General features: G+C 38.1%; 1 protein-coding gene across 1 annotated transcript in view; it reads right to left on the bottom strand.

Moving 5' to 3' along the window:
* PLCH1 (phospholipase C eta 1) overlaps positions 1–27,404 on the bottom strand; it is a 207,928-nt gene that overhangs the window by 77,414 nt on the left and 103,110 nt on the right. Inside the window, exons 4-6 of the mRNA XM_029940011.1 lie at positions 12,449–12,595; positions 9,840–10,083; positions 221–350 (exon numbers count right to left, since the gene is read on the bottom strand). Of these exons, the coding sequence (XP_029795871.1) occupies positions 221–350; positions 9,840–10,083; positions 12,449–12,595 (521 nt within the window). The remainder of the gene's footprint in view (positions 1–220; positions 351–9,839; positions 10,084–12,448; positions 12,596–27,404) is intronic.

The following is a 27,404-nucleotide window of genomic DNA, read 5'->3' as shown; positions in this document are numbered from 1 at the left end:
CATTTTAGGAAGCGAAACTGTGAATACCTGCTGAGTTTAGGAAGTTTTTATTTTTCCTTCATGAAACAAAACGCCTTTCTTTTCATCAAATAAAAATAAAACACTACAGAGCAGGTAATACCAAATTTCAACATAACAAAACAGCCTTTGAAATATCTAAGTATACCAATAACCTGCAATGTGTATCTTACGTGAGGCCGATCCATTTGTGGAAACGTACCTGAAACATCTGTCGGACTTTTCTTCGGGGCAGATTGACATTTAGCTTATGCATCAGTTGGTGTATCTCTTCAATATTCAGTAAGCCATCACCGTTCTTATCAGCTTCCTCAAAGGTCTGCTTCACCCACATGAAGAAAGGTCAAGAGAAACACTTTTTTCACGAAAATAAGAACTACTTTTCACAGAGTACTCCCAAGGACATTTATCGTTAACACAGAACTTGAGAATAAATTCTTTTAAGGAAGCCCTGCTTGTGATCCGCGGCCAGTAACCTGCCAACAGTGACAACAGGCAACGGGGGAGTGAGAGCTTGGAGGTGATTCCCTTCACTTTGAAATGAGAGTCAAACCACGTTCCTGTGGGAGTTTCTTTAACTCACACATTTTTATAAAACCTGTTAAGGAATATGATGTGATAAAACCTTAAATACGCCAAATTTAGGCCTTGTCTTCCTCCTCTATGACCTTCCATGTAGTGGATTTTACCTTCACAATACCCCATAATTTTTTTCCCTGTCTCAGTCCAATCCTACCTTTAGAAACCGTCTAGTTCAATCTCCTCATTGTTCGCGTGAGGATATAAAACTAGAAGAGAAGGAGAACTTTTTTTTAATGTTTATTTATTTAGAGCAAGAGAGAGCTAGCAGAGGAGAGGCAGAGAGAGAGGGAGAAAGACAATCCCAAGCAGGCTCCACAGTGTCAGTACAGAGTCCAGTGCAGGGCTCAATCTCACCAGGCTCCCCAGGGCCCCCAGGGCCCCCAGCAGAAATTTGTTAAGGATAAATTAGTAAGAGATACAACTTTTTGGAAACCTAGTCTACTATTCCTGTCTCCCATACAGAAGATCTGTCTCTATACTATATTCATTTTCTTATTACTAGCTTTGAAGGTTCTTACCTAACAGCCTCAAATTTCTAAATCAAAAGCAAGCCTCCTATGTTAGAGATTATGCTCAAAATGCAGGTTGAATATTCAGTGACTGAGGGTATTACGCTTAGTTTAGATACAGAAGATTTACATCATGTGACCTGAGGTTTTAAAAAAAACCCTCGGGGGAGTGATTCTTGGGTTGTCTCACATCATGAGGAAACAGAATAAATGGTAACCAAAGGTAAAAAAATTTTTTTAAAAGAATGATTCAAAGGGTACCTGGGGGGATTCAGTCAGTTAAGCTTCCAACTCTCAATTTCATCTCAAGTCATGATCTTAGGGTTCGAGGGATTGAGCCCCATGCCATTAGAGCATGGAGCTACTCCAGATTCTCTGTCGTCTCTCCCTCCCCAGCTCAGGCACGTGCGCTCGCTCGCTCGCTCGCTCTCTCAAAATAAATAAAATGGATGATTTAAAAAAATGGATGATTCAGTTATTGGGGGTAAATTGCAGAAAGCAGGAATCATGTGTACACTTAGAAAACCAAACTGAGCTTCAAAATTTGATGAGGAATAAAGGTGGTGGAAAGAAACCAGAAAATCAAAGTAAGGGAAGGCATGGGTTTAAAACCAACAAATAGGAGAATGAGAGTCGGTGAGAGAGGGGGAAATGGATGATATTTGCCTATCAAGCAGATGATATCAAACTGATTTTCCTGTTAAGTCAAAGTACTAACAGTATAACATAGCACATTTACATTTCTTAGGCGATTCAAATTATGATTGTAGGAGACTGGACCTCAGGAAGTAAAAACAACCATAAAGTCTTACTTCTTCTAAATTTAAATATCTAAATACTATAAATACCTTGTTTCACAATTTGTTCCCTTTATAACATTAAAAATAATAAGCCCAATTCTTCCTAATTCAACCTCTCATAGAGTTCTGGTAGGATCTCATTATACATTATGACACCTGGAAATTAACAGGTGACCCAGGACAAGGGTAAAAATAACTGAAGAATCAAAAGAGTGAAACATTTGGGCCAATTATTAATAAATATTTGAATCTCATTATTTTTTTCTGTTTCCTGGACACACAGCACCCATCCATCTCTATTTCTATTGACTGTGGACACTGCTCTGTATTCAAAGAAGTCATAAAATAAGTCCAGTAGCAGTCATATTTTCATCCTTTTATTTTAGACTTCCTTACCAAAGCCTCTCAAAGACTTCTCCAGAGAAGAGGCAAGTATAAACAAACCCTAAGTATGAAAATTCTGCCAGGACAAACCCTAAGGGTAGGCCTGTGTCTCTAACGCCCTCTTCAGTGTCAACATATACACTGGCCTTGACAGTTGATTTAGGGAATATAGGATTGGTAAATCACAGAGGTAGAATCCAACTGAGAAATATACACTAGTCTTGATTCTGTTGACCTGGTACTGGGACAGTGGGTCACTTATGGCACTCCTTGGGCCTTCCATTTCTTTATCTATAATGTCAGTGAATACAACTAGATGACCTTGAAATCCCTTCCAATTCTAAGATTCTATGAAAGGAAAAACCATTCTCTCCTAGTAACAGTACACATGGTATACAATTACAGGTGAAAGTATTTTGATATCTTAAAGCTACTCTTCATAATTAAGATATGAGTACTCAAGAAAGCTCTAAATTAATAATTCATATCATTATACAGGGTGAATTTAAGAAGAGCAACAATCATTCTATAAAGAAAAACTGGGATAGTAAAAATGGAATGAAAAGTTATGGCCTAGAATTTTCTATCAGAAAGTTATAGGAAACTGTAAAGTATTGAATGGTAGTATTTACCGTAGGGTTGGGCAAACTTTTTCTGGAAAAGACCTGATAGTAAATATTTTAGGCTTTGCAGCTCTCAACTGCAACTATTTAATTCTGCTATTGTGACACAAAAGTGGCTATAGACAACACATAAATTAATTGGCATCATTATATTCCAATAAAATTTTATTTGTGGACATTGAAATTTGAATTTCAGATAATTTTCACTATTTCACAAAATATTCCTCTTCTTTTGATGGTTTTTAATCACTGAAAACCCTTTCTTAGCTTGAGACCACGTACAAAAAAGGCAATAGGCCAGATTTGCCTACAGGCTATAGTTTGCAGGGCCCCTGATTTATACAGAAGGTGCAAACCATCCATTCACAATATCCAAAGGGACTGCCTAAAGTCTTCCAGAAGTAATAATTTCCCCTTTTGGTCAAGAGATGAGGTGGGGAAATCATGGAGGAGAACAACTGATGGAGAAAAATGCCGAGGCTTTCATGCTGGGGCCACTGAAATTTCAGACTTAATCTGAATAGGAAAGCAAAGGATTTGCCAGTTCTGACCTCTCTTTAGCAATAAAAATAGTAGCTAATACTCATAAGCATTTAATATGTGCTGGACAGCATTCTAAACACTTTGTGTACATCAACTCATTAGATCTTCACACAACGACTACATAAGGCACACACTATCATTAACATCATCACCATGTGAAAGATAAAAACTCTGAGGCAAAAAAGTTTTAGTTACTTTCCAAAGTTACAAGGTGCATGGCAGAATTGGGGCCAAATCCCAGGCAACAGAATACTAGTCTGAGCCCTTAAACATAACACTATATTGCTTTTAATAGATACGAGTACTGCATCTACCACCATGAAACATGGCCACATTGCAGAAATTATCTAAATTACACATTAGGCTGGATATATTTTTTTTATACAGCCACTTAAGATTCATTTTCTCATTATTCATTCACAGTAGAAATTTTCAGGCCTATTTGTAATGTAATAACAATAAATATCCCAAAGCTGTTGTCTTCAACTAATATAATTAAATGTATGTCCAATTAAGGATGCTTTTCTGTTATTAAAATATTACCTACAACCCTATCAAATCCTGACAAATGTTATAAGAATTGTCCTCTGATTCAACATAACTATCACTATTTTTGACATCAGCTTCTTTATTATTCATTAATTTCCTCTTTCCTTTTCTCTCCTCACTCTCACAACATCAATTGCTTCTATATTTCTTATAAAATTATTCCCTGTGCAGTTCTGGAGTACACTTGCTTTCCAAATTGCATATTTTTAGAATATGAAACCCCTCAGCTGTCAACCTGGTGAATCCAAACAGGAAAACTTTCTACTGCCAGTAAACAGAGACAAACATATTCAGGTTCAAGTCACTATTGAGCTAAGCTGGTATAAATTGAGATTAGAGTATTATAACTTTAGGATGTTAAAGGTAACCATAAAGAAAAGAGATATAAAAAATATATATAAGGACATGAAAAAGGAATTTAAAATATCACCATAAAAATATCAACTAAGCAAAAAAAGACAGTAATGCAGGAATCAAAGGACAAAACAGTTATAAGGTATATAGAAAGAAAACAGTACAATGACAGAAGTAAATCCCTCTTTATCAGGAAGGACTTTCAATGTAAATGTATTAAATTCTCTAATCAAAAGATAGACATTGGTAGAATGGATTAAAACACATGATCCAACTATATGCTGTCTACAAGAGATTCACTTAAGATCCAAAAACTAGAAAATTTATAAAATTATGGAAGTTAAACAACACACTTTTAAACAGCCAATGGATCAAAGAATAAATCAAAAGGAAATTAGAAAATACTTAAAGATGAATGAAAAGAGAAATACAACATACTAAAACTTAGGCAGTGTTATGGGAGAAACTTATAAATGCTTACTTTCAAAAATAAATACACTTGAAGCTAATGTAATTGCATGTCAACTATACTTCAATTAAAAATAAGTAAATTTTTAAAGATGAAAAATAAAATTTAAGAAAGATCTCAAATTAACAATCAGCTTTACAACTTAGGGAACTAGAAAAAAGAAGAAAAACTAAATGCAAAGCTAGCCCCCAAAAAATCCCAAAGTTAGCAGAAAAGGCAGAAAATAAGAAAGATTGGAGGAAAGAGCAATGAAATAGAGGTAGAAAATAACAGAGAGAAAAAAAATCAATGAAACCAAAAGTAGATTTCTTTCAAAAAAAATAAAAGAGAGAAACAATTCAAATTAATACTAAAACCAGAAACAAAAGCAAGGACATTACTACTAATTCTACAGAAATAGAAAGGATTTTTAAAAAGTACTATGAACAATTGCATGCTAACAAAGCAGGTAACCTAAATGAAATGGACAAATCCTAGAAACACAAAATCTATAAGGACTAAATCACAAAGAAAATAAAATGTGAATAGATCTATAACTAGTAAGAAGATTGAATCAGTAACCAAAAATCTCTCAACAAAGAAAACTTGATACTTGAACTTGATAGCTTCACTAGTGATTTCCACCAAACATTAGAACTCATACCAATCCTCAAATTTTCCCAAAAAATTGAAGAGGAGGGAACATTTCCTAACTCATTCTAGAGGCTGCTATTACCCTGATACTAAACCCAGGCAAAGATACTACAAGAAAAACAAAAATACGGACTAAATAAACAGTCATGCAAAAATCCTTAACAAGATACTAGCAAATAAAATTCAGCAGTATATTAAAAGAATTGTATACCATGACCAAGTGGGATTTATTCCTTCAATATACGGATGGCTCAACATATGAGAATAGATTAATGTAATATACCACATCAACATACTGAAGGAAAAAAACCACATGATCATCTCAATTGATACAGAAAAAAGATTTGACAAAATTCCATACCCTTTCACAATAAAAACACTCAACAAAATAGAAATAAAAGAAAACTACCTTAACATAATAAAAGCCATATATGAAAAAAAACCCCAGTAAATATCATATTCAATAATGAAAGAATGAAAGCTTTTCCTCTAAAATCAGGAACAAGGAAGGGTGCCAGCTTTCACCATTTTTATTCAACACAGTACTAAGTTTTAGCCAGAGCAATTAAGCAAAGGGAGAGAGGGAGGAAGGATGGAAGGAGGAGCATCTAAATTGGAAAGAAGTAAAATTATGTTTGTAGATGATATGATCTTATATATAGAAAACCTTAAAGACTCCACACACAGAAAAAAAACTATTACGATAAATGAATTCAGCAAAGTAGCAGAATACAAAGTCAACACACAAAAATCAGTTGCATTTCTATATATGAACAATAATAATCTGAGAAGGAATTACAAAAGCAATTCCATTTATAATCACATCAAAATAATAAAATACTTAGGAACGAAGGAGGTAAAAAAGTTGCACAGTGAAAACTATAAAACATTGCTAAAAACTACTTAAGAAAACATAACTAAATGAAAACACATCTGACATTCACGGATTGGAAGACAATTTAGTTAGAATGTCAATACTACTCAAAGCAATCTACAGATTCAATGCAATTTCTATCCAAATCCCAATGACATTTTCTGCAGAAATAGAAAAACCCATCTTAAAATTCATAGGAATACCAAGGGACTCTGAGTAGCCAAACCATCTTGAAAAAGAACAAAATTGGAAGACTCACACTTCGTGATTTCAAATTTTATCTCAAAGCTACAACAATCAAAACAGTGTTGTATTAGCATGAAGACAAACACATAAACCAATAGAATAAAAAAGCTCAGAAATAAACCCTCACATCTATGGTCACATGATTTCTGTCAAGGCCGCCAAGACCATTTTATGGAAAAAGGACAGTGCTTTCAACAAATGGGCCTGGAAAACTTGGATATCATATGCAAGAGAATGAAGTTGGACTATTACCTAACACTACCCACAAAAATTAACTCAAAATGGATTAAGGACATAAGATATGAGACGTAAAACTCTTAACAGAAATGAGAACAAAATCTTCATTGCATGGGATTTGGCAATCATTTCTCGAGTATGACACCAAAGAACAGGTGATAAAAGAAAAAACAGATAGGGGCACGTAGGTGGCTCAGTCAATTAAGCACAGACTTTGGCTCAGGTCACGATCTCAGATCACGATCTCATGGGTTCGAGCCCCTCATTGGAGGGGCCTGCTTCAGATTCTATGTCTTGCTCTCTCTCTGCCTTTCCCCTGCTTGCACTCTGTTTCTCTCTTTCTCTCTCAAAAATAAATAAATGTTAGAAAAAAACAGACATATTGGGCTTCAGGAAAAATTTTTAAAATTTGTGCACCAAGGACACTACCAATAAAGTAAACACATCAACAGAATGGAAGAAAATATTTTCAAGTCATGTAACTGATAGGTGGTTAATATCCAGAATATACAGAACTCTTAAAACTCAACAACAGAAAAACAACCTGATTCGAATGCGGGGGTAGGAGATACATGGGTGTGCAACAGATTGTTAACATCAGTAACTTTGGAGAAGAAGGTGCAAAATTGATAGACAGGGTCAAGATTATTAATCCTTTCTTTATGGCAGCTTTGTATTCGTAGGCTTACTGCAATGAGCATGCATTTCTCAGGTAACTAGAAAGATCTAACAAAGGAGGAAATTTGGCCGCCATTTAAAAAGAAACAATATACCCATTTATCTTACTGGTCTACTTCAAGGCTTACAAAAGGCATTTATGTAAGTGGCTAACAGCTCTGGAATACTGTGACCTTGTCCTAGTTGACTAGGTGAGGATAGTAACTTCTAGAATTGATTGTCCTCCCCTATGGCAATTTTCCTTCTTTCTTCCTTATTGAAGAACTTCTCCTTTGTTAAGGTATGCAAGAACCATGAACTTTAGTGGAGGCAGAAGGAGTATCTTGATGAGCCTTACTACAGCTGTCCCCAAAGTATAATCCAAAGAGCCTCCATAGCCAATAGGAGTCCCCTTCTCCAACTATTTATGTGTGTGAGGCTAAATTTTCTTCACGCATTTCCACCAAAACAATACAACATGCAGGTTGAAGGCAGAAACAGACAGGAGAATGTATGTATTCTATCCAGGCAGGCATTAAAGAGACTTGCAAAGTGGAAAGGAACACTACTCTTTCTCACAAATGTGTTTTGCTTTTAAAAGTAGCATTCAGGGGTGCCTGGTTAAGCGTCTGACTTTGGCTTAGGTCATGATCTCACCATTCATGAGTTCAAGCCCCGTGTCTGGCTCAGAGTCTAGAGCCCACTTCAGATTCTGTGTGTGTCTCTCTCTCTCTCTCAAAAATAAATAAACATTAAGATGAAACCCACATAAAGAAAAACTCTTTAGAGTCTTTAGTTTTTAAGCATGCAAAAGAATCTTGAGCTCAAAGTCTAATTTCGTTAATTGATTTATTTTATCGAAGACTGGTTCAGGAATGGACCTGCAATAGCAATTATAACCAATGATGAGCTTTATTACTGGTGGGGGGTGGGGAAGGGAGCACGTCCTGGAAAGATTTACTTTGCTGTTAAAAAGAAGCTTTGTGAGAAGAAACTACGCTCCCTCTGGGCAGGGCTATGTTTGGAGCTGCTGCCCAGAGCAGCTGTACCTCTGTCTGCCCAAGGGGCACCCTGCCGAAGGACCATGCCAACATGCAGAATGGCAGAACCCAGGTCACGGGTGACAGCACTGAGCCACTGATTAACCAACTCTTGAACTACCCCATCTCATATTGTTTGTTCATGAACCCTGTTTTCGTTCAAGGCACTGCTAATAAGATTCTGTGGCCTGACCCAGAAAGCAATTTTCTTCAGCACTTTCGTTTGTTTTTTACCAAATGTTAAGGAGTTAAGAACAAATTAACAGAATAAAGCACAGAAAGTTCCTTTCTATGTTTGCGTTTTGTTCATTTATGAATCCCAGGTGCCTTTAACTGCATGCTGTGAATATTGATGAAAATATCATGGCTCATCGACTCAGACCTTCCCACTGTCAAAAATCCTTTCATGGGCTGAATATTTCCACTCTGCTCAAACAATACTCTGGGTGTGGAATTATAACTAGAGCAGCACAAATTTATCACTATTCTGGGAGAAGAAAATCAGGGCACACATTCCAATGACAGTAAGGAAGTAGGACTAATCCCTTCATAGACAGAGGGCACACGTGTTTTAAGACCCTTCGAAATGTACAGAAGGGAACCAAAACAGTCAACGAATCCATTGCCCTCACTTTATACATAAGAAAATTGAGGCCAATTTTCACGTGACCAGCTCAATGGCAGCAGAAGAGGTGCCTTCAGACCAAGCATGTTAACTATTTATCCTGTCAGCACCACGTGCTGTCTGGCCCTCACGAACGGTGAGTCTCAGATGAGTCTTCCAGTTTCTTGAACAATTTAGAGAAGGCAAATGGTATCACGTAAAAAATGACTTCCCCTTCAGTATCAAGTTTACACACCGTAAATTGAAAAGAGAAAGAAAAAGCAGGAAGGAGCGTAATACCATGTGTATAATTAGAACTCAAAAAGTATTTGTTCAACTAAACTGACTTGATTACAAAGCAGGATTTGTAATCAAATGAACACCTTCCCAGCTACCTAATGTCTCTTAGGAAACATTAGGCTGCGTTTGGAGACCTTCTCTGATTGTGGAGCTAAATTCAATCTCTTCAGAAGAAGCCTGCTCCTGAGTTCATGCAGGCTTAAGTTTCTATATGTTCTACACATTCATTCACTTGGGGTGAGAGTGAGGAGCAGAAAAGTGCTAGGGGTAAAGAAAGAGAAAGAAAGAAAAGTAGCTTTAAGCCTCAAAATTATAGGAAAGAATAAAATACAGTCTAATACGCACGCGCGCACACACACACACACACACACACACACACACACACAGAGCTCAAAATTAACATTCCAGGGAGGATATTGGTCGTGGGTCCTCTGCCGCTTGGCAAGGGAGTCTTCATCGCTGATGCCGGCCATCAGGTACTTGAGGCCCGTGATCCAGGTGCGGGCCTCCTCAGGGTTGGAGGTGATGAGATCCAGAGACTCCATGTGGTTGCCATGGTAGATGGTAAAGCAGCAGCTGGGATCAAAGTGGCCCTCAGCTTGTCTGTGGAATATTTCAGACTGCCGGCCTTCGGTGACTTTGTAAATGGAGTCGATGAGGACTGTGAGGAAAGTGGAATGCAGTTACATAGCAGGTGACGTGTGTATGTGGATTAAGAAAAAAAATACAAAGTCATTTTAAATTTTAAAAATGAGCATGAACATGGGGCGCCTGGGTGGCTCAGTCGGTTGAGTGTCCGACTTCAGCTCAGTCGTGATCTCGTGGTTTGTGAGTTTGAGCTCCACATCGGGCTCTGTGCTCAGGGCCTGGGGTCTGCTTCGGATTCTGTGTCTCCCTCTCTCTGCCCCTCCCTCACTTGTGCTCTGCCTCTCCCTCTCCCTCTCAAAAATAAATAAGCATTGGGAAAAAAAAGCATGAACAAATTCACTGTCTGTGAATTGTGGTATTAAGTTCAAATGTGAACTACAAGCCCTATCATTTCCTGCCAGGAGCCCTCCCCACATACCACTTTACCTTCCTGGGCAGACTGGGTAATGGCCTCTCAAGGTTTGAGTCAGAATATGTTGAAATTTATGACAGGAAGATCAATGTAAGCATTAGGGCAAAAAGACTAGTAGAAAAAGGAGACTATGAACACTTCAGATTTATAGTTTACATATATGCACAGGGAAAACATACAAAGACCTCAAACCAACCTCGGAGTTTTACAATACATATAAAATGACAGTTAAGATTTGGAAGGAAACAAACATTTGGGGGTAACTGAATAGCATAGCTAAATGTGACTAGTATTTACGGAAAGAATGCTAGGAGGGTGAAGGTAGAGCAGGCTTGCAGAGGGAGAGAGAAACAAGGTGGCATCCCAGGAGAAAAAGCATAAGATACAAAAACATGAGATCCACTCCAGGGATATTAAATAGGCCATTTACACCAAACTGTAAAGCTCAAGAGAGCGAGGAGGGGAGACAAAGCTAGAGAGGGAGGTAGAGGCTAGATCAGAGAGAGCCTGATAAAAGAGACAGAGATTAGCATCCTACAGGTAAGACAGCAACACTGCAGGTTTGGATCAAAGAAGCACCAGCAGGGATAATTACTTAGGACTAAAACAGTACTTTTTTTTATTTGTTTTTAATTTTTTTTAACATTGATTTATTTTTGAGAGACAGAGAGAAACAGATCATGAGCAGGGGAAGGGCAGAGAGAGAGGGAGACACAGAATTGGAAGCAGGTTCCAGGCTCTGAGCTGCCAGCACAGAGCCCGAAGCGGGGCTCAAACCCACGAACTGTGAGATGGTGACCTGAGCTGAAGTCAGACGCTCAACCGACTGAGCCACCTGGGCACTTGTTTTTAAGCACGAATCAGAAGGGCTGCAATCTTATTGCACCATCTATACACTATCTCTCCCACTCTGCCTTAATCTCTGCCTCAGTCACAATTTTCATCTGGTATCATTCACCAAATGATTCACAGGGAAATGAGCCCACACCCACTCCAGGGCAAGTTCAGGTGAGTCTAAGACATTGGGGTGGCCCCATTCCTATTGTGATTGCTTTAAGTGTAAGAATGCACTCAGTTTTAACCAAGGAGACATGGGTAGTCTGCTTTGAGGAAAAATTCTAGAAAGAGGTCCTTTCTCCTGAAAAGGAAGCACCATGTTGCTGCTGCCTTGACTACAGGGCCAACACCCAAGAGAAAGAGCCAAAAGTACTTGGGAAAACAGAGCTAGAGACTCAGTGTCCCATGCCTGGGCCGGCTGATCTCTGTCTTGTTATGTGAGATGATAGATTTATCATGTAAGTCTAATTTAGTCAAAGTCTTGTGCTACTTGAAGATGAAAGTATCTTAACGAAAGCAGAAGAAAGAAGCAAAATGGAGATTGGTTAGAAAGTTTCTCAATAGGCCCAAAAGGTGAAGAGACCACAGACCAAGGAGGTTCCTATGAAAATGGAAAGGAAGGCGATGAGAGAGCCATTACACGGGACCCAACATGGACTTGGTGCTGAATATACAAGGTGTGAGAGAGTGGGTTTAAGTAGGAGTCTGATCAAAGCTCTTTTCTTGATAGCATTAAAACAATTTTGTTAATTCACTAATCAGTTACTATGCTCAGAATAATGCAATACACTTTAAAGCTCATTGGACTTATGATATCCTTCACCTTTTATTTTAAAAAAAGGCCTCAGGCTATAAAACATCACTAAAAAATATATCATATCTCTCACACAGGGGAAATACTAACATTTACAGCATTCATGGGCAAGAAACTTTTAGAGATTGAAATTTCCAAAGAATTAAAAAGGCAAAAATGGTCACTTCTTCAGTCTCTCTGCATCCTTTAGCAACTGAGCTCAAAACTTACAAAAATATCAAAGTTTCCCAGATCTGAAACTGCCACAGAGCCCAGCCAACATAACCAATGTATTACTAGATCAACTCATGAAAAGAATTCAAAGGTCAGTCTTACTTTTTGCCTTCTCACTCTTCCTAGAGGGTCTCCAGCGGAGGCGGGTCCGATGTTCATCCAGGTAAAAGAGCCGGACGAGCCCTTTGGTCCCACGTTTTAGTTTGATCATCTGGGTCCCGGACTGCATCACACTCATGCATCTTTCAACTACAAAAGAGATTAGAACACTTTCAGCTCTTATGCAATGCACATGCAGATTGGTGTTCAGAAATTTCACTATCAAATAAACCTCTGATTCACCCCTAAATATTTCAAGGACCAGAAGACAAAGTTGGTAAAGGAAATCTAGAAAGAACTATTGAAGAATTGATTTACCAGTCATAAGCCGGCAAAAAGCCTTCCTGATTGAAATAAAATTTTACTTCCAGATAAACAATGCATTAATGCTGCATACAGCCATCTTTTGTTCTAACAAGTAACATGCCTTTTTTTTTTTGGTATGAGACTGATCATTTGATACCTGGATTTATGTTCATAAAACAATTCTCAGACTTCATATTAAGTCTTATGAGTTTTTATATAGCCAGTTGTAAAAACATCTTATGATAATGCTCTCAAATACAATCAACAGAAACAAGATTGACAAAATGTTAACTTATTTTGAAGGTGGATAATGGTTACTTATGGGTTCATATTATTATATTTTTGTGTATATTTGAAAATAGATAAATATCATTCTTTAAATGTAATAAAAAAATCATATTTTCACAATTGAACAAAAAACAACTGTTGATTAATGAAATAAACTTCTAAGATTTTCCACCTAGAAAAGCAGCTTAGTGATTGAATTCAGTTAATATCCAAATCACTCACTGTCAAAGTTAAAACTATCACTTAGGGGCGCCAAGGTGGTTAAGTTGGTTAAGCATCCAACTCATGATGTCACAGTTCATGGATTCATGTGTGTGCTCATAGTGCACAGCCTGCTTGGGATTCTCTCCCTCCCTCTCCTACTACCCCTCAAAATAAAGAAAAAGACCTTAAAAATAAATAAATAAAATATAATCTTTTTTTAAAAACTATCACTTAAATTCTCTCTGCTCTCAGCTGAACCTTGTTGGAAGTGGGCATCTGTCGGTATTGATGGTTTCCCCTTCTTTAGTGACTGGAAATACTCCTTTCCAATTTCATGTGCTATTAGTGGCCCCCAATTAAGAAATGGGCACTTGTCTAACTTAAGCTAAGAGCAAATTTGGCTACCTTCCAAAGAACACAAATCCTGAGCTAACCATTGAAAGAAAACAGAATTAAGCCATTTCAATGGCCAAGACTTAAGATACTCTTGCTTGGCCACCTTAAGATGCCATAGTGGTTACAGTTATCCTTGAGACTGATGTTTTCCCTTTGTTTCTGTAAGTTATCCAATACTCTTCCAAATAGTTTCTTATTATATTAGCCAGAGATAGCTTTTATTTCACCTGCTAATACACAAGCACGTATATAACCACTAGAGCACTAGGAACATCTGGCTCTGAGTACCTATCATATCAAGCAATACGTTGCTTGATAAATGAAACACAGAAAACAGACTCCAGCAACATCACATTCAGCTTCACTATGTATCTTGCCTCTACCAAGAGAGATAATGTGATTTCAAAGTATAATATTGTACATATAGGGTACTTGCGAAAAGTAACTTCAACACAACCAACTTTCACTCTTCACGTGAAGAGCCTTTTCTTTTCCAAAGAAATCAAGGAGGAACTGCATAGTATTAACTATTGCTTTAGGATTTGATACTGCAAGGAAAGTGAAGTATAGGTTGCTCTTTCTCATTTTACCTGACATATCAAATATCCAAAAGTAATTTAAAAAATACAGCTTCAGAAAACAAACACAAACTTAAAGCATTTACTTTGAAGTGCAGAACAAAATTTGAGATTTGGTTTTGCATGCATTAGGAAAGTCACCCACTACTAGCACCATTGATTTAGGTAACAAAAGCCCAGATTTGAATTCTTGGCAGCCACATTGACCATCTCACACCAGTATTTAAAGGAAAAACAGAGAGCATTGAAGTATCAAGATAATATCATCAAGTCAAACCAACAAAGCCAAAACTCCTAGAAAGACCTGAGAACTTGACTGACCACAGATTATAATAATTGGTCACATGGGGGTACCTGGTTGACTCAATCAGTAGCACATGTGACTCTTGATCCTGAGGTTGCTAAGCTTGAGCCCCATGTTGGGTGTAGAGATTACTTTAAAATCTCTACATGGATAAACATGGATACATCCATGAACATAGATGAACATGGATACGAAAACTCTCAACAAGATACTAGCCAACTGGATCCAACAATGCAGTAATTATTCACCACTATATAGTGGGATTTATACCTGCGATGCAGGGCTGGCTCAATACCTACAAATCAATCAATGTGATACATCACATTAATAAAATAAAGGACAAGAATCACATGATCCTCTAAATAGAGAAACCATTTGACAAAATACAGCCTCCTTTCTTGATAAAAACCCTCAAGAAAGTAGGAATAGAAGGATCATACCTCAGGATTATAAAAGTCATATAAGAAAAACCCGCTACTAATATCATCCTCAATGGGGTAAAACTGAGAGCTTTCCCCCTAAGGTCAGGAACACGACAGGGATTTCCACTCTCGCCACTGTAATTCAACATAGTATTAGAAGTCTTAACCTCAGCAATCAGTCAACACAAAGAAATAAATGGTATCCAAATCAGCCAGGAGGAAGTCAAACTTTCACTCTTCACAGACAACATGATACTCATATGGAAAACCCAAAAGATTCCAACAAAAAACTGATAGAACTGATCCATGAATTCAGCAAAGTCACAGGATATAAAATCAATGCACAGAAACCAGTTGCATTTCTATATACTAATAATGAAACAGCAGAAAGAGAAATCAAGGAATCAATTCCATTTACAATTGCACCAAAACTCACAAAACACCTAGGACTAAACCTAACCAAAGAAGTGAAAAATCTATACACTTAAAACCACAGAAAGCTTATGAAAGAAATTGAAGAAAACACACAAAAAAGTAAAAATATTCCATGCTCATGGATTGGAAAAACAAATGTTGTTAAAATGTCGGTACTGCCCAAAGCAATCTACATATTCAATGCCCATCAAAATAATGCCAGCATTCTTCACAGAGCTAGAACAAACAATCCTACCATTTGTATGGAACCAGAAAAGATCCTGAATAGCAGTAACAATCCTGGAAAAGAAAAATCCAGGAAAAGAAATCCTGGACTTCAGGATATATTACAAAGCTGTAATCATCAAGACAGTATGGTACTGGGACAAAAACAGACAGTCAGACCAATGGAACAGAATACAGAACCCAGAAATGGATCCATAAACATTCATGCCAACTAATCTTTGACAAAGCAGGAAAGAAGATCCAATGGAATAGACAGTCTCTCCAGCAAATGATGTTGGGAAAACTGGACAACAACATACAGAAGATTGAACCTGGACCACTTTCTTATGCCATACACAAAAACACAGATGTAAGACAGGAAGCCATCAAAATCCTAGGGAAGAAAACAGGCAAAAACCTCTTTGACCTCAGCTGCAGCAACTTCTTACTCAGCATGTCTCTGGAGACAAGGGAAACAAAAGAAAACATGAACAGTTGGGACCTAATCAAGTTAAAAAGCTTCTGCACAGCGAAGGAAACAATCAGCAAAACCAAAAGGCAACCAATGGAATGGAAGAAGAAATGTCCAAATGAATATCAGATAAACAGTTAGTATCCAAAATCTGCAAAGAACTTAACAAACTCAGCACCCTAAAAACAAATAATCCAGTGAATAAATGGGCAAAAGACATGAATAGACACTTCTCTAAAGCACTGGGTGTTACATCCAGATGGTCAACAAATACGTGAAAAAATGTTCAACATCACTCATCATCAGGGAAATACAAATCAAAACCACAATGAGATACCACCTCATACCTGTCAGAATGGCTAAAATGAACAACAACTTAGGCAACAACAGATGTTGGTGAGGATGTGGAGGAAGAGGAACCCTTTTGCATTGCTGGTGGTTCTGCAAACTGGTGCAGACATTCTGGAAACAGTATGGAAGTTCTTCAAAAAATTAAAAATAGAACTACCCTACAATCCAGCAATTGCACGACTCAGGTGTTTATCCAAGGGATACAAGTGTGCTGTTTTAAAGGGGGCACATACACTCCAATGTGCTATCAACAATAGCCAAAGTATGGAAAAGCCCAAATGTCCATCAACGGATGAATGAATGAAGAAGGTGTGGTATATATATATACAATGGAGTATTACTCAGCAATCAAAAAGAATGAAATCTTGCCATTTGCAGCTACATGGATGGAACTGGAGGGTATTGTGTTAAGCAAAATTAGAGAAAGACAAATATCATATGACTTTGCTCATGTGGAATTTAAGACAAAACAGATAAACATAAGAGAAGAGAAACAAAAATAAAAACAGGGAGGGGAACAAAACATAGGAGACTCTTAAATATAGAGAACAAACTGAGGGTTGCTGGAGGGATTGTGGGTGGGAGATGGACTAAATGGGTAAGGGACGTTAAGGAAGACACTTGTTGAGATCAGCACTGGGTGTTATATGTAGGGGATGAATCACTAGATTCTACTTCTGAAATCATTATTGCATTATATGCTAACTTGGATGTAAATTTTTCTAAAAATTCCATCACCAGTTGCATATGGGTGAGCAGCAGCCCTTGATGGGTCCCCCGGAGTCTATGAAGGAACATGTGATTGCTGCCTCCAAGGCTATAAGATGGGCAACTGGAACACCTGCCACAGTTTTCTCATCAATGAAAAGATGAATGGCAAAGTGTGGGACCTTTTCCATGAGACTGACAAAGTCCAAACCATGCTGATTAGGAAGACTTAGGAAGAGTCACTGCAGACCTACCTCTTCACCTACACAGCAGTGCCTATGATTCCATCAGCATGAAGACACTTCCTGACATGTTTGAACTGGACATGCCCACTGTGCACTCCATCATCAGCAAGAGGATCATTAATGAAGAGTTGATGGCCTCCCTGGACCAGCCAATGCAGTCAGTGGTGATGCACAGCATTGAGCCCATTGTCCAACAGAACTAGCTATGCAACTGGCCAAGAAACTGGGCAGCCTGGTGGAAAATAATAAGCGGGTGTTTGACCACAAGCAGGGGACCTGCAGTGGCTACTTCTGAGACCATAAGGACACCTACCACCAAAACGAGGGCTACATGCGATGAGGTGGCTACGACCCGCAGAAGTCTCACACAGCCTACTGATTGCGTCCTCTGTTCTTGTGGCCGAACCCATTCAATCCTGAAGTCTTAGACTATACCCTGAGTTATTACTACTTCTTTTTTTAATGTTTTATTTATTTTTGAGACAGAGAGAGACAGAGTATGAGAGAGAGGGGGGCAGAAAGACAGAAAGACACAGAATCTGAAGCAGGCTCCAGGCTCTGAATGGTCAGCACAGAGCCCGACACAGGGCTCAAACCCACAAACGTGAGATCATGATCTGAGCTGAAGTTGGAGGTTTAACCAACTGAGCTGCCCAGGTGCCCCTATACCCTGAGTTATTAAAGTTCTGTTTAGAGTTGTTACAGTTAAAAAATTATTTAATTAATTAAAGAAATGCTCATCAATAAAAAATAAAATAAATACTAATTTAAAATATAAGACAATAATAGGTCATATCAATTTTGGAATAGCAATTCCAAATATAAGGTTATGTAAGGAAGTAAAGCAGAGAACAAGGAGACTGTCTTTGACTTAAACTGTTAAACATTAAGAAAATAAGACATTTAAAAGGAAAATTTATTAATGGTAGTTTAGAGCTCTGGTCAAGAGCACAGAGTCTGAATCGACACAAGCTGGGGTAGAATTCCAGATCTGCCACTTCACTAGCTTTTCTATCTTGGGCAAGTTACCTAATCCCTGTGTGCTTCCATTTCTTTATCAATAAAATGAGGATCATAATCTTGAAATGTTGAGGATTGATTAAGCCAATTCACATAAAGTACTAAAAACAGTGCCTGGCATATCATAAACACTATAAATAATAGCTACTATTATGGTTTTAATATTGACAGAAATACTGTGGGAGTCCACAGAGAAAGGAGAACACAGCGGGCTGGAATGGGGAAAAGTGTGGTCATAACACAGTATCAATAATGCCCGGGGACAGAAAAGAGTCGAGGTAAGCCCAGAGGACAAGGGACAATGGATCTCCAACGTTGGGACTCGAAAGGAAAATGACAAGACATATGATTCCATGGGCTGGATACAACTAGGCTAGTGGGGATGTGGTAGAAAAAGAGCTTAATCCATTGGCAATGAGAGATTCACTAGACATTTCTGAGCAAAGAATGGGCAGGATAAAAATATAATTCAGGAAGATGTCTCTTTGGGAAGAAAGAACAAAATAAATTGTTTAAGCCAGAGTGGAAAATTGAATTAACTGCGCTATCAAAGATCTAATAAGTGCTGCTTATACATCTGACACAGTGTCCTCTACTGTGTTCACACTGTCCCTTCTTTCTCTTTCCTTTTCACAGTATCCTCTCACCTTTTTTTAACCTAAAATGGAACTGCTATGGCTATAACATCCCAACACCTTGACAGGGAAAGTACGATGATATAGAAGTATAATCAGTTATTTGAGCTAATAAATATCACTCCATTCAGCAAGCATCATTCAGAGAAACCCGAATATTATGGAAAGTAGGATCCAATCCACTCCCTTCATATTTATCCCACAACTCAGCCATGAGCTGAGACTTCATCCATCACAGTAAACAAGCATATACGATAGAAACGTATTTGGCAGAGCTAGGATCTGAAATGATGTGCTGCTTAAATTGTTTATATAGCTGCTTTTGCTTCTTATCACATAGAAAAGCCATTTAGTTAGAATCAAGTTGAAAAATCATGTTCACTGGTCTTGCGAGTCATCTAACGTATCTCTCCCTTCCTCAAAATTTCATTGTAGACAATCCATTGAGTTGTAAAGCTAACCAAAAAAAAAGGACCACCCTCAGTCATTCTTTGTAACTCATTCAATGTTGGAGATAAAATACTTTTCCAATGTCATCTAAATTACAAAATGTCAGCTCAAGCCAATTTCTTGATGTTCCGCCTTCTGCAGAGATAGATAACAGTAGTTGCTACCTGCATTCTCCAAACACCCAAGATGGGTAGATTCCATAAAATAGGACAAGAAACAAAGGAACAAAGGAAGACTTTCAGTGACAGGTAAACAAGGGAAGAGATCCAGGGGCTTAGAACAATATAACCTTATCACACACATTTCCAGGACTGGAAGGTGTCTGGGAAAGTCTGCAAATGCAGGTCCAAATTCAGGCAATTACCAACAAATCACAATCCTTTTGATTCTACATTTTGTCTATGGTAGGCTTAATATTTTTAGAAAGGATGTTTATTTTGATACAATACAGTAGCATTAAGGAATATTAAAAGAGAAACACCCATAACACACGTATCATTTTTGTCTTTTATGCTCCAAACTTCAATATGTACACAAATTCGACATACTCATTGCAATCATGATATTTAGGTCATTTGGCACACTGCTTTTTTTCATTTGTATAATAAACAGCTTTCCATGTTTCTACAGTCTTAATAATTATCATTTTAATGGCTGCTTCACAAAATAGCATAAATATTTAAAGAGCAGAACAGATGAGGAAAAGACTATTACTTCTAACTTTATTACATAATTAGGGTTTTAAAACTCTTAACAGAGTTTTATCTGTAAAATGAAAAGCCTAACAAAGTGGTCTATGAGGTCCTTTAGAATTCAATTCTTTAAAAGTATTAAATCATTTCTGCCAGTTTAAAATAAGTAAATTTCCTTAGGGTTTATTGGTTCACTAAAACCCTCAAGCAGAAAATGCTACAAAAATATACTTCTGATTTGAAGTATCATAGAGCGTATATATCATTGAAGGAGTGATTTGCAACATTTTCACCAAGTGCATATGACATCTAGAATGGTTTAACTCTTTATGCCATGCTTGAATTAGAGGTTATCACATTCTAGTAGGAATGTCTAATACACCACCTGATGTGAATTTTTTAACAGCTTTATTGCAGTACAAGCTATATACATTAAAATTCACCTGTTTTAAATGTACAATTTAATGCCTTTAGTACATCTACCAAGTTGTGATCCTTTTTCTTTTTCTTTTTTTGTTGAGAGAGAGAGCATGTGCACGCACATGTGCACAAGCAGGTTGAGGGCTGAGGGAGAGAGAAAGAGAGAATCTTAGCAGGCTCTGTGCTCAGACAGAGCCTGAAGTGGGGCTCAATCTCATGATCATGAGATCATGATCTGAGCTGCAATCTACAGTCACTAAACCGACTGAACCACCCAGGAGCCTCACTGATCTTATTTTAGAACATGTCCATCACCCCAAGAAGAAACCTCATGTCTGCTTGCCGGCATTCTCCATTTCACCCACAGCCTCAGACAACCAGTAACCAGCTGTCTCTATAGATGGGTCTTCTCTGGATATTTCACATAAATGAAAGTCTTACAGTCTATAGTCTTGCTTCCTTCACTCAGCATATTTTTGAGGTTTCTATAATGTGTCTGGCTTCCTTCACTCAGCACATTTTTGAGGTTTCTATAATGATTGTGTTCAGTTAATTTTTGTTTTCTCTTCCCCCTCCCTCATATCACATTAAACTCTTCCTCAGCCATTTAGGGTAAAAATGATCCTGAATAGGAAACTGGTTTAATAAAATAATATATACATACATATAGTGGACTAGTATATAACTGTAGAAGAGAATAAAAAAGATCTCTGTAAACTGATATGGAATAATTTCTAGATGATATTAGTACGTGAAAAAGGCACAGTATAAATAAGCATACACACACACACACACACACACACACACATATATAGTATGCTACTTTTGTGTAAGAAAAGCTTGGGAATATTTTTTAAATATACAAATATTTATCTTTACAAAAAGAAACACAAGCAGGATAACCCACAAAATAAGGAAGCAGGTTATCTGCAAGGATGAAAGAATATCAAGCGGAAGGGGTACGGAAGGGGCCTCTCTTAGTATCCTACATGTTCAAAATTAAAATAAACTCAGTAAGAAGAAGAGGGAGGGAAGCAAACACAGAAAGTAAACAGGTACATGCACATACATGTATTTGTGTATATATATTTGCATGTTTGTATTTGTATGCATAAATGTATACACACAAAGACAGACCTGCATGTTTCCTAGCTCTGTTCTTTAAAAGGCCAAGAAGCAACACCACCTCCGGCACTCAGAAGCAAAACCAGGGTCCTGCTCATTCTCTGCTCTAAATGTCACCCGGAGACACTTCCTCACATACGGGGTCACGACCATGCCTCTGTTAAGACCATACGAGAATATCGCTTGCTCTCTTTTGTAAACACATTTATTCTGGAACAGCGCTCATCAAACTGTGCATTGGCAGGCAAAAAATAAAATAAAGGTCCAGACCCCCTGCAAGAGAATCTTTCAGCCGAAGGTACATGAAAAATGTGAATTGATTTCTTGCCAGCTCCCACAGATTAGAGTAAATTGAGTGACTGAAAGGGATTAGCTTCTGGAAACAATTTCATTTCTATGTGGAAAAAAGTGTCAAATAATACAGATAATGTTTCTCTCAAAGGAAGGAAAGGGAGATTTCCTAAAATCATCAGAGTAGATGATTCTCCACACAGACCAAAACATATTCTGGGACCCATTGCCCAGGAAGGACAGAGACAGCTTGTGGCTGGGCCATGCAGCCGGGGCACCGGGGCACGGGCTGGGGCACGAGCAGAGGGGCAAGAAGAGTTCTGGTTCTGGCTCCGTCACAAACGGGCCACACGCATCTCAGAGGGCCATCGAACATCTCCGAGTATCCCACTACCCTCAACCTAAAAACTCCTTTTCCTCTAAGCTGTACGGGACTATAAAAAGAGGTGATCTAGCCTTCATAAGTAGTATCTTATCTTTCAAGAAGATAAAATTCTAGTTCGTCCAAAAGCCTTTCAGAATAACTTTAAAGAAAAAAACACTGATTAACATCTGGGTAGCTTACCAGACATGAATTTTTAAAATCATCTTTATATAAAATATAACTGCTCTTCATTGGGAATGGCCTCACTTGAAAAGCTCCTGCTTGCCAGCAATGGGGCCTTAAAGTCAAATCATATCAGCTTATGAATAAATGTGCTTACAAACGACCATGGAGTTCTCCACTCTTACGTCCTGATTCTTCCCAGTGAAGAGCAAACAATGTAGAGTTCATTGATTTTTCTTTCCAATACCTAAATCACTCCTGTGGAGAAGATTATGTGAAAGGTTTTTAGATACTAATTGGTTGGCAGTAACGTTGCGGAACTTGTTTGCAAACTCTACATGCACATAGTCAATATGCTTGCAAAGTTGATAAATACGTACGGGGGATTTAGATCCAAGAAAAAGGAATTTATCTGTAATTTTCAATGTCAGAACCTTTTTCTTCTATTTTGTTAAAGCCTTCCAGATAACACTGTCTTTTTTAATGAGTCCTATTTTGGGTTCAACAACTGTTTCTGCTCTTTAATTGTTTGCCCTGGGAAACAAATGAGATACAAGAGAGAATTCATAACAATATTTTGTTGGTTTTATTTAACATCACTCTATGGAAGAGGGGGATATAAATTAAGTTCATAAATTCTAAATTTAGTTCCATCTAATATGTAAAGAGTTTTCTGCTTCAACATAAGATAAGAAATGGCAGTGTTGCCACCATTCTACAAATGGTTATAAAATACATACATGTAAAAGCCTAGATTTTCATTCTATCATTTAGTAAGTGATAGGACATTGTACTGGATATTGGGGATTCCCAAGCCACAATAAATACTGGCCTTTACGTACAGAGAACATTGCCAGCTAACAAGGTCCCCACCTGGTTTTCCACTCTGGCTACACATCAAAATCACTGAGGGCCCTCCTCAGAAGCACTGAGCACAAAGCCCTACCTCGTACCTGTTAAGTCACCGTCTCGCAGAATGTGGCTGAGCAGGGACTCTCCTGGGAATCCAGAGTGAAGACTACTGACATATTATCTCAATTATTCCTCTAAATATTCCTGTGAAGTAGAAATAATTAAATGCCCCTCCCTGTAAAGTGAATGAAACAGACTCAGAGAAGTGAAGAACTGTCTGAGATAATAAAGCTAGTAAATGGCAGACAAGCCTTGATACCAGGTACCCAGATTTCCTGATCTCTCTCCATTTCAGTGTATGAATGTCTGCCTTTACATCCTGTCCAGGCCCCTAACTGGCTCAGCACTGGTAAGCTTTTTAAGCAGTCTTGATTCCAGTGTTCTGATCTACAGAAATAGGAATCAGGGTGTGCCTGGGTGGGTCAGTCGGGTAAGCCTCCGACTTAAGCTCAAGGCATGATCTCATGTTTGTAGGTTCGAGTCCTACATCAGGCTCTGTGCTGACAGCTCAGAGCCTGGAGCCTGCTTTGGATTCTGTGTCTCTCTGTCCTTCCCCCTCTCATGCTCTGTCTCTCTCTGTTTCAAAAATAAATAAAACATTTTTAAAAATTAAAAAAAAAAAGAAAGAAGGAATCAGGTTTGCTGACTCCTAAGACCTCTTCTACCAATTACTAGGAGTCTATAACATACCAGGTCTAGCTTCTAGAAACTTCATGTATCATGGTGTTACTACTTCATGGTAATGACAAGACTGGTAAGTAGTATGTAAAAATTAACAATAAAATAGGGAGTGGGATATAAAAAATAAGGACAATAAGGACTAAGGAGGGTTGGGATAAATTGAGGTGAATCCCAGAGGAAATAGAATTTAAGCCTGGTCCCTGAAGATCATAATAAGAACACTTGGTGTATTGGTTTTTTTCAGTTGTTCTTGTTCTGGGCCTGTGCACATTTTCCCTCCAGACTTAGAATGCACAAATGGTAGCTGTAATTATTTTAAATGAATCATAAATACTCTGCCACATGAAAAAATTAGACTCTAGGGGCACCTGGCTGGTTCAGTAGGTAGAGCATGTGACTCTTGATCTTGGAGGTATGAGTTCAAGCCCCACACTTGGTGTAGGGATTACATAAAAAGAAAATCTATAAAGAAAGAAAGAAACAGACAAACTGTTTTGTTTTGTTTTGAGAGAGAGAGAGAAAGAAAGCACAAATTGAAAAAGAGAGAAGGAGAGAGAGAATCTTAAGCAGTCTCCATCCCAGCCCAGAGCCAAAAGCAGGTCTCGATATCACAACCGTGAGATCATGAGCTAAGCTGAAATCAAGAATCAGACACTTAACCAACTAAGCCACCCGGTGACCCTAGACTCTAATTTTTGTTCTTAGTAACTAGAAAGCCAGTTTCACTTATTTCTTACACCTAATCTTCCTGGCTGATTCCTTGGGTGACACTGGGCAAGGACAGTTTTTTGAGCTATGTGAGTAAGACTTAACCTTCCCGAAAGCCAGCAAGATATTTTCTCTTCGTCCTATAAGCACTGTCATGGCAGACCAGAAAACTATTTCTACTGAGTGTCTTAAAAAGAACAAGAAGTTTACCATATTCCACATTAATTTCAAAGTGTTAGCTTATTATGTGATTGGCAGTTAGGTCAAAATGGAAGCCTACATGGCTATTAGGAGACAGAAGTTGAATGTGCTCCTTGGACAAATCCAACTTCTCCTAAGATAGCAACTGGTCCCCAGTCTTGGCTTTCTTTAAAATACAGACTCCTAGACCACATCTCTAGAAATTCTTGTTTCTTAAGAATCTGCATTTTAAAAGCTCCTCTTAGTAATACTGAGACCCACTGTTGGAGACCACAGTTAAACACCATCACTTAGCATGGTGGTCACTGGGAGCCAGTTTCCCAGGCACAGCACTGGGCCTTACTTCAGTCACTTACATGAATGCAGCAAAGACTGACTGCTCAGTTGCCTATTAAGACATTAGCACAAGGTTTTGCCCCCCACTGATAAAATATGAAATACCCCAATTTAAGCAAGGATTAGAAGATATGAAATTCTGGTATTCAAATGGTCATTTGCGATTGTTTCTCTATAAACTCTTGTTTCCTTGGCAGCTGCTCAATAGGTCACAATCTCAGATCTGTTATAACTTGTAGATAGCTGCTGAATAGGACAGAGTGCTAAGCCTTAATGACCAATCAGCATTTTATTTGACTCCCCCCCAACACCCCAACCAGAAGTTGAAAAAACAAAACGTCTCTTCAGGGTGCTGACACAGTGTGCTACACATAATACATACACAGAGTAAGTATTTGTTGAGGTGGGTATCGCCTCACTCAGTTCTTAAAGTGCACCTTCTACTCACCTCCTGCATTTACTTAATTCACTTTTTTTGTTTTTTATTTATTTTTGAGAGACAGAGAGAGACAGCGTGAGCAGGGGAGGGTCAGAGAGAGAGAAGGAGATACAGAATCTGAAGCAGGCTCCAGGCTCTGAGCTAGCTGTCAGCACAGAGACCCACATGGGGCTTGAACCCATGAACCGTGAGATCATGACCTGAGCCGAAGCCAGATGCTCAACCAATTGAGCCACCCAGGCGTCCCCCTTAATTACATTTTAAAAGAGAATATCTATTCTGTATCCTAACAAATGCATATACCCTCCAGTCACCCGAATTCTTACAATTGAGCTCCTATTTCCTTCACTAACTATTGATTAAAGGAGTTGATTCCTCTTTTGGTCAAAAACAACAGCAATAACAACAAAAGACAAAAAAGGTAACTGATTTCATGCAAACTGTCCTAATTTGGTCCATTGAGGTCCTATTTTAAGGCTCTCCATCAACAGTGAAATAATAGAAAATGGAACAAGAGGTCACATTTCTCTAGAAAACAAAGTATCCCTCCCTCCAAGCCTTTGTTGCTCTCAGGCCAATGGCTTCTCAGGAGGTTTCAGAGACCACCTTCTGAGCTAAAGCAGGCCTGGCACCTTCCGGCCACACAGCCTGTTGGAAATCAAGTCATATGACATTTAAAGCAGGCAACTTATTTCTGGGGCAGGTGTTACTGGGGGGGAAAAATCCATGCTAAAAAACATAAAAGTAGATATCTCTGGTAAGGAAAATGCCTAGGAAAATCCTCTCAGGCTTATTTTTCAAAAATCGTTTGTCCTCATCCCAACCCTGGTCCTAATATCATAAGCTTCCCATTTTTTTAATGTAATACCACATAAACATGACTGAGTAATTGAGTATTCACACAGCCTATTAGCAGCAATTGTGATTGGAGTTGCTATCTCTAATCACTGCACTATAGATCTTAAATCATTTTTTTAAATAGAAAAATCTAAAAATGGGAGGGAAAAAAAAAACCTGAAAGCTTCTTTCCAGCAAAGTTGGCATATATAATCAGAGCAGATGTGCTGTAAAGTTTTCTAAATAGTCAATCCCAGAAAAAAAGGCCAGCATTAAAACCACAACTATCTGGATACAAGAAGAAGTCTTGAGTCTTTCCCTTCAGAAATAATTGTACACATCAACACATGTGCATGTATGTGAATATCAACATTCACATAATTCTTCAGCAGTACAAGGGGTGACTACAAAGCAACAATAAAGAGTTAAGAAGCGGCATAATTGCCCTATGATTGGTGGAGTACTTCTAGTAAATCTTGGGAAGCATATAATAATTGAGAGAGAAAAAATGTCATAGAGGGCAGAGGGAATTTTGGGGATGGGTCAAGAGAGTCAGAAATTTTAAGCACAACAGTGGCAATGCAAGAAGAAGCAACTGGAAGCAAGAGTTTTGATGGTGAAAAAGAGATACAACAAGAAAAAAAAAAGATAAGAAAGAGCTGTAGCTCAGGGGAAAAAAAGGTAAGAGGTGGGTAGGAAAAATGATGACCCACCGATAGCCATCATAATGTCAGAAGCATAGGTTGTTGGGA

Source organism: Suricata suricatta, chromosome 5 (assembly GCF_006229205.1).
Source record: "Suricata suricatta isolate VVHF042 chromosome 5, meerkat_22Aug2017_6uvM2_HiC, whole genome shotgun sequence".
Taxonomy (NCBI): Eukaryota; Metazoa; Chordata; class Mammalia; order Carnivora; family Herpestidae; genus Suricata; species Suricata suricatta.
The sequence above is the reverse complement of the archived record's forward strand: the minus strand, read 5'-3'. Positions and strand labels throughout refer to the sequence as shown.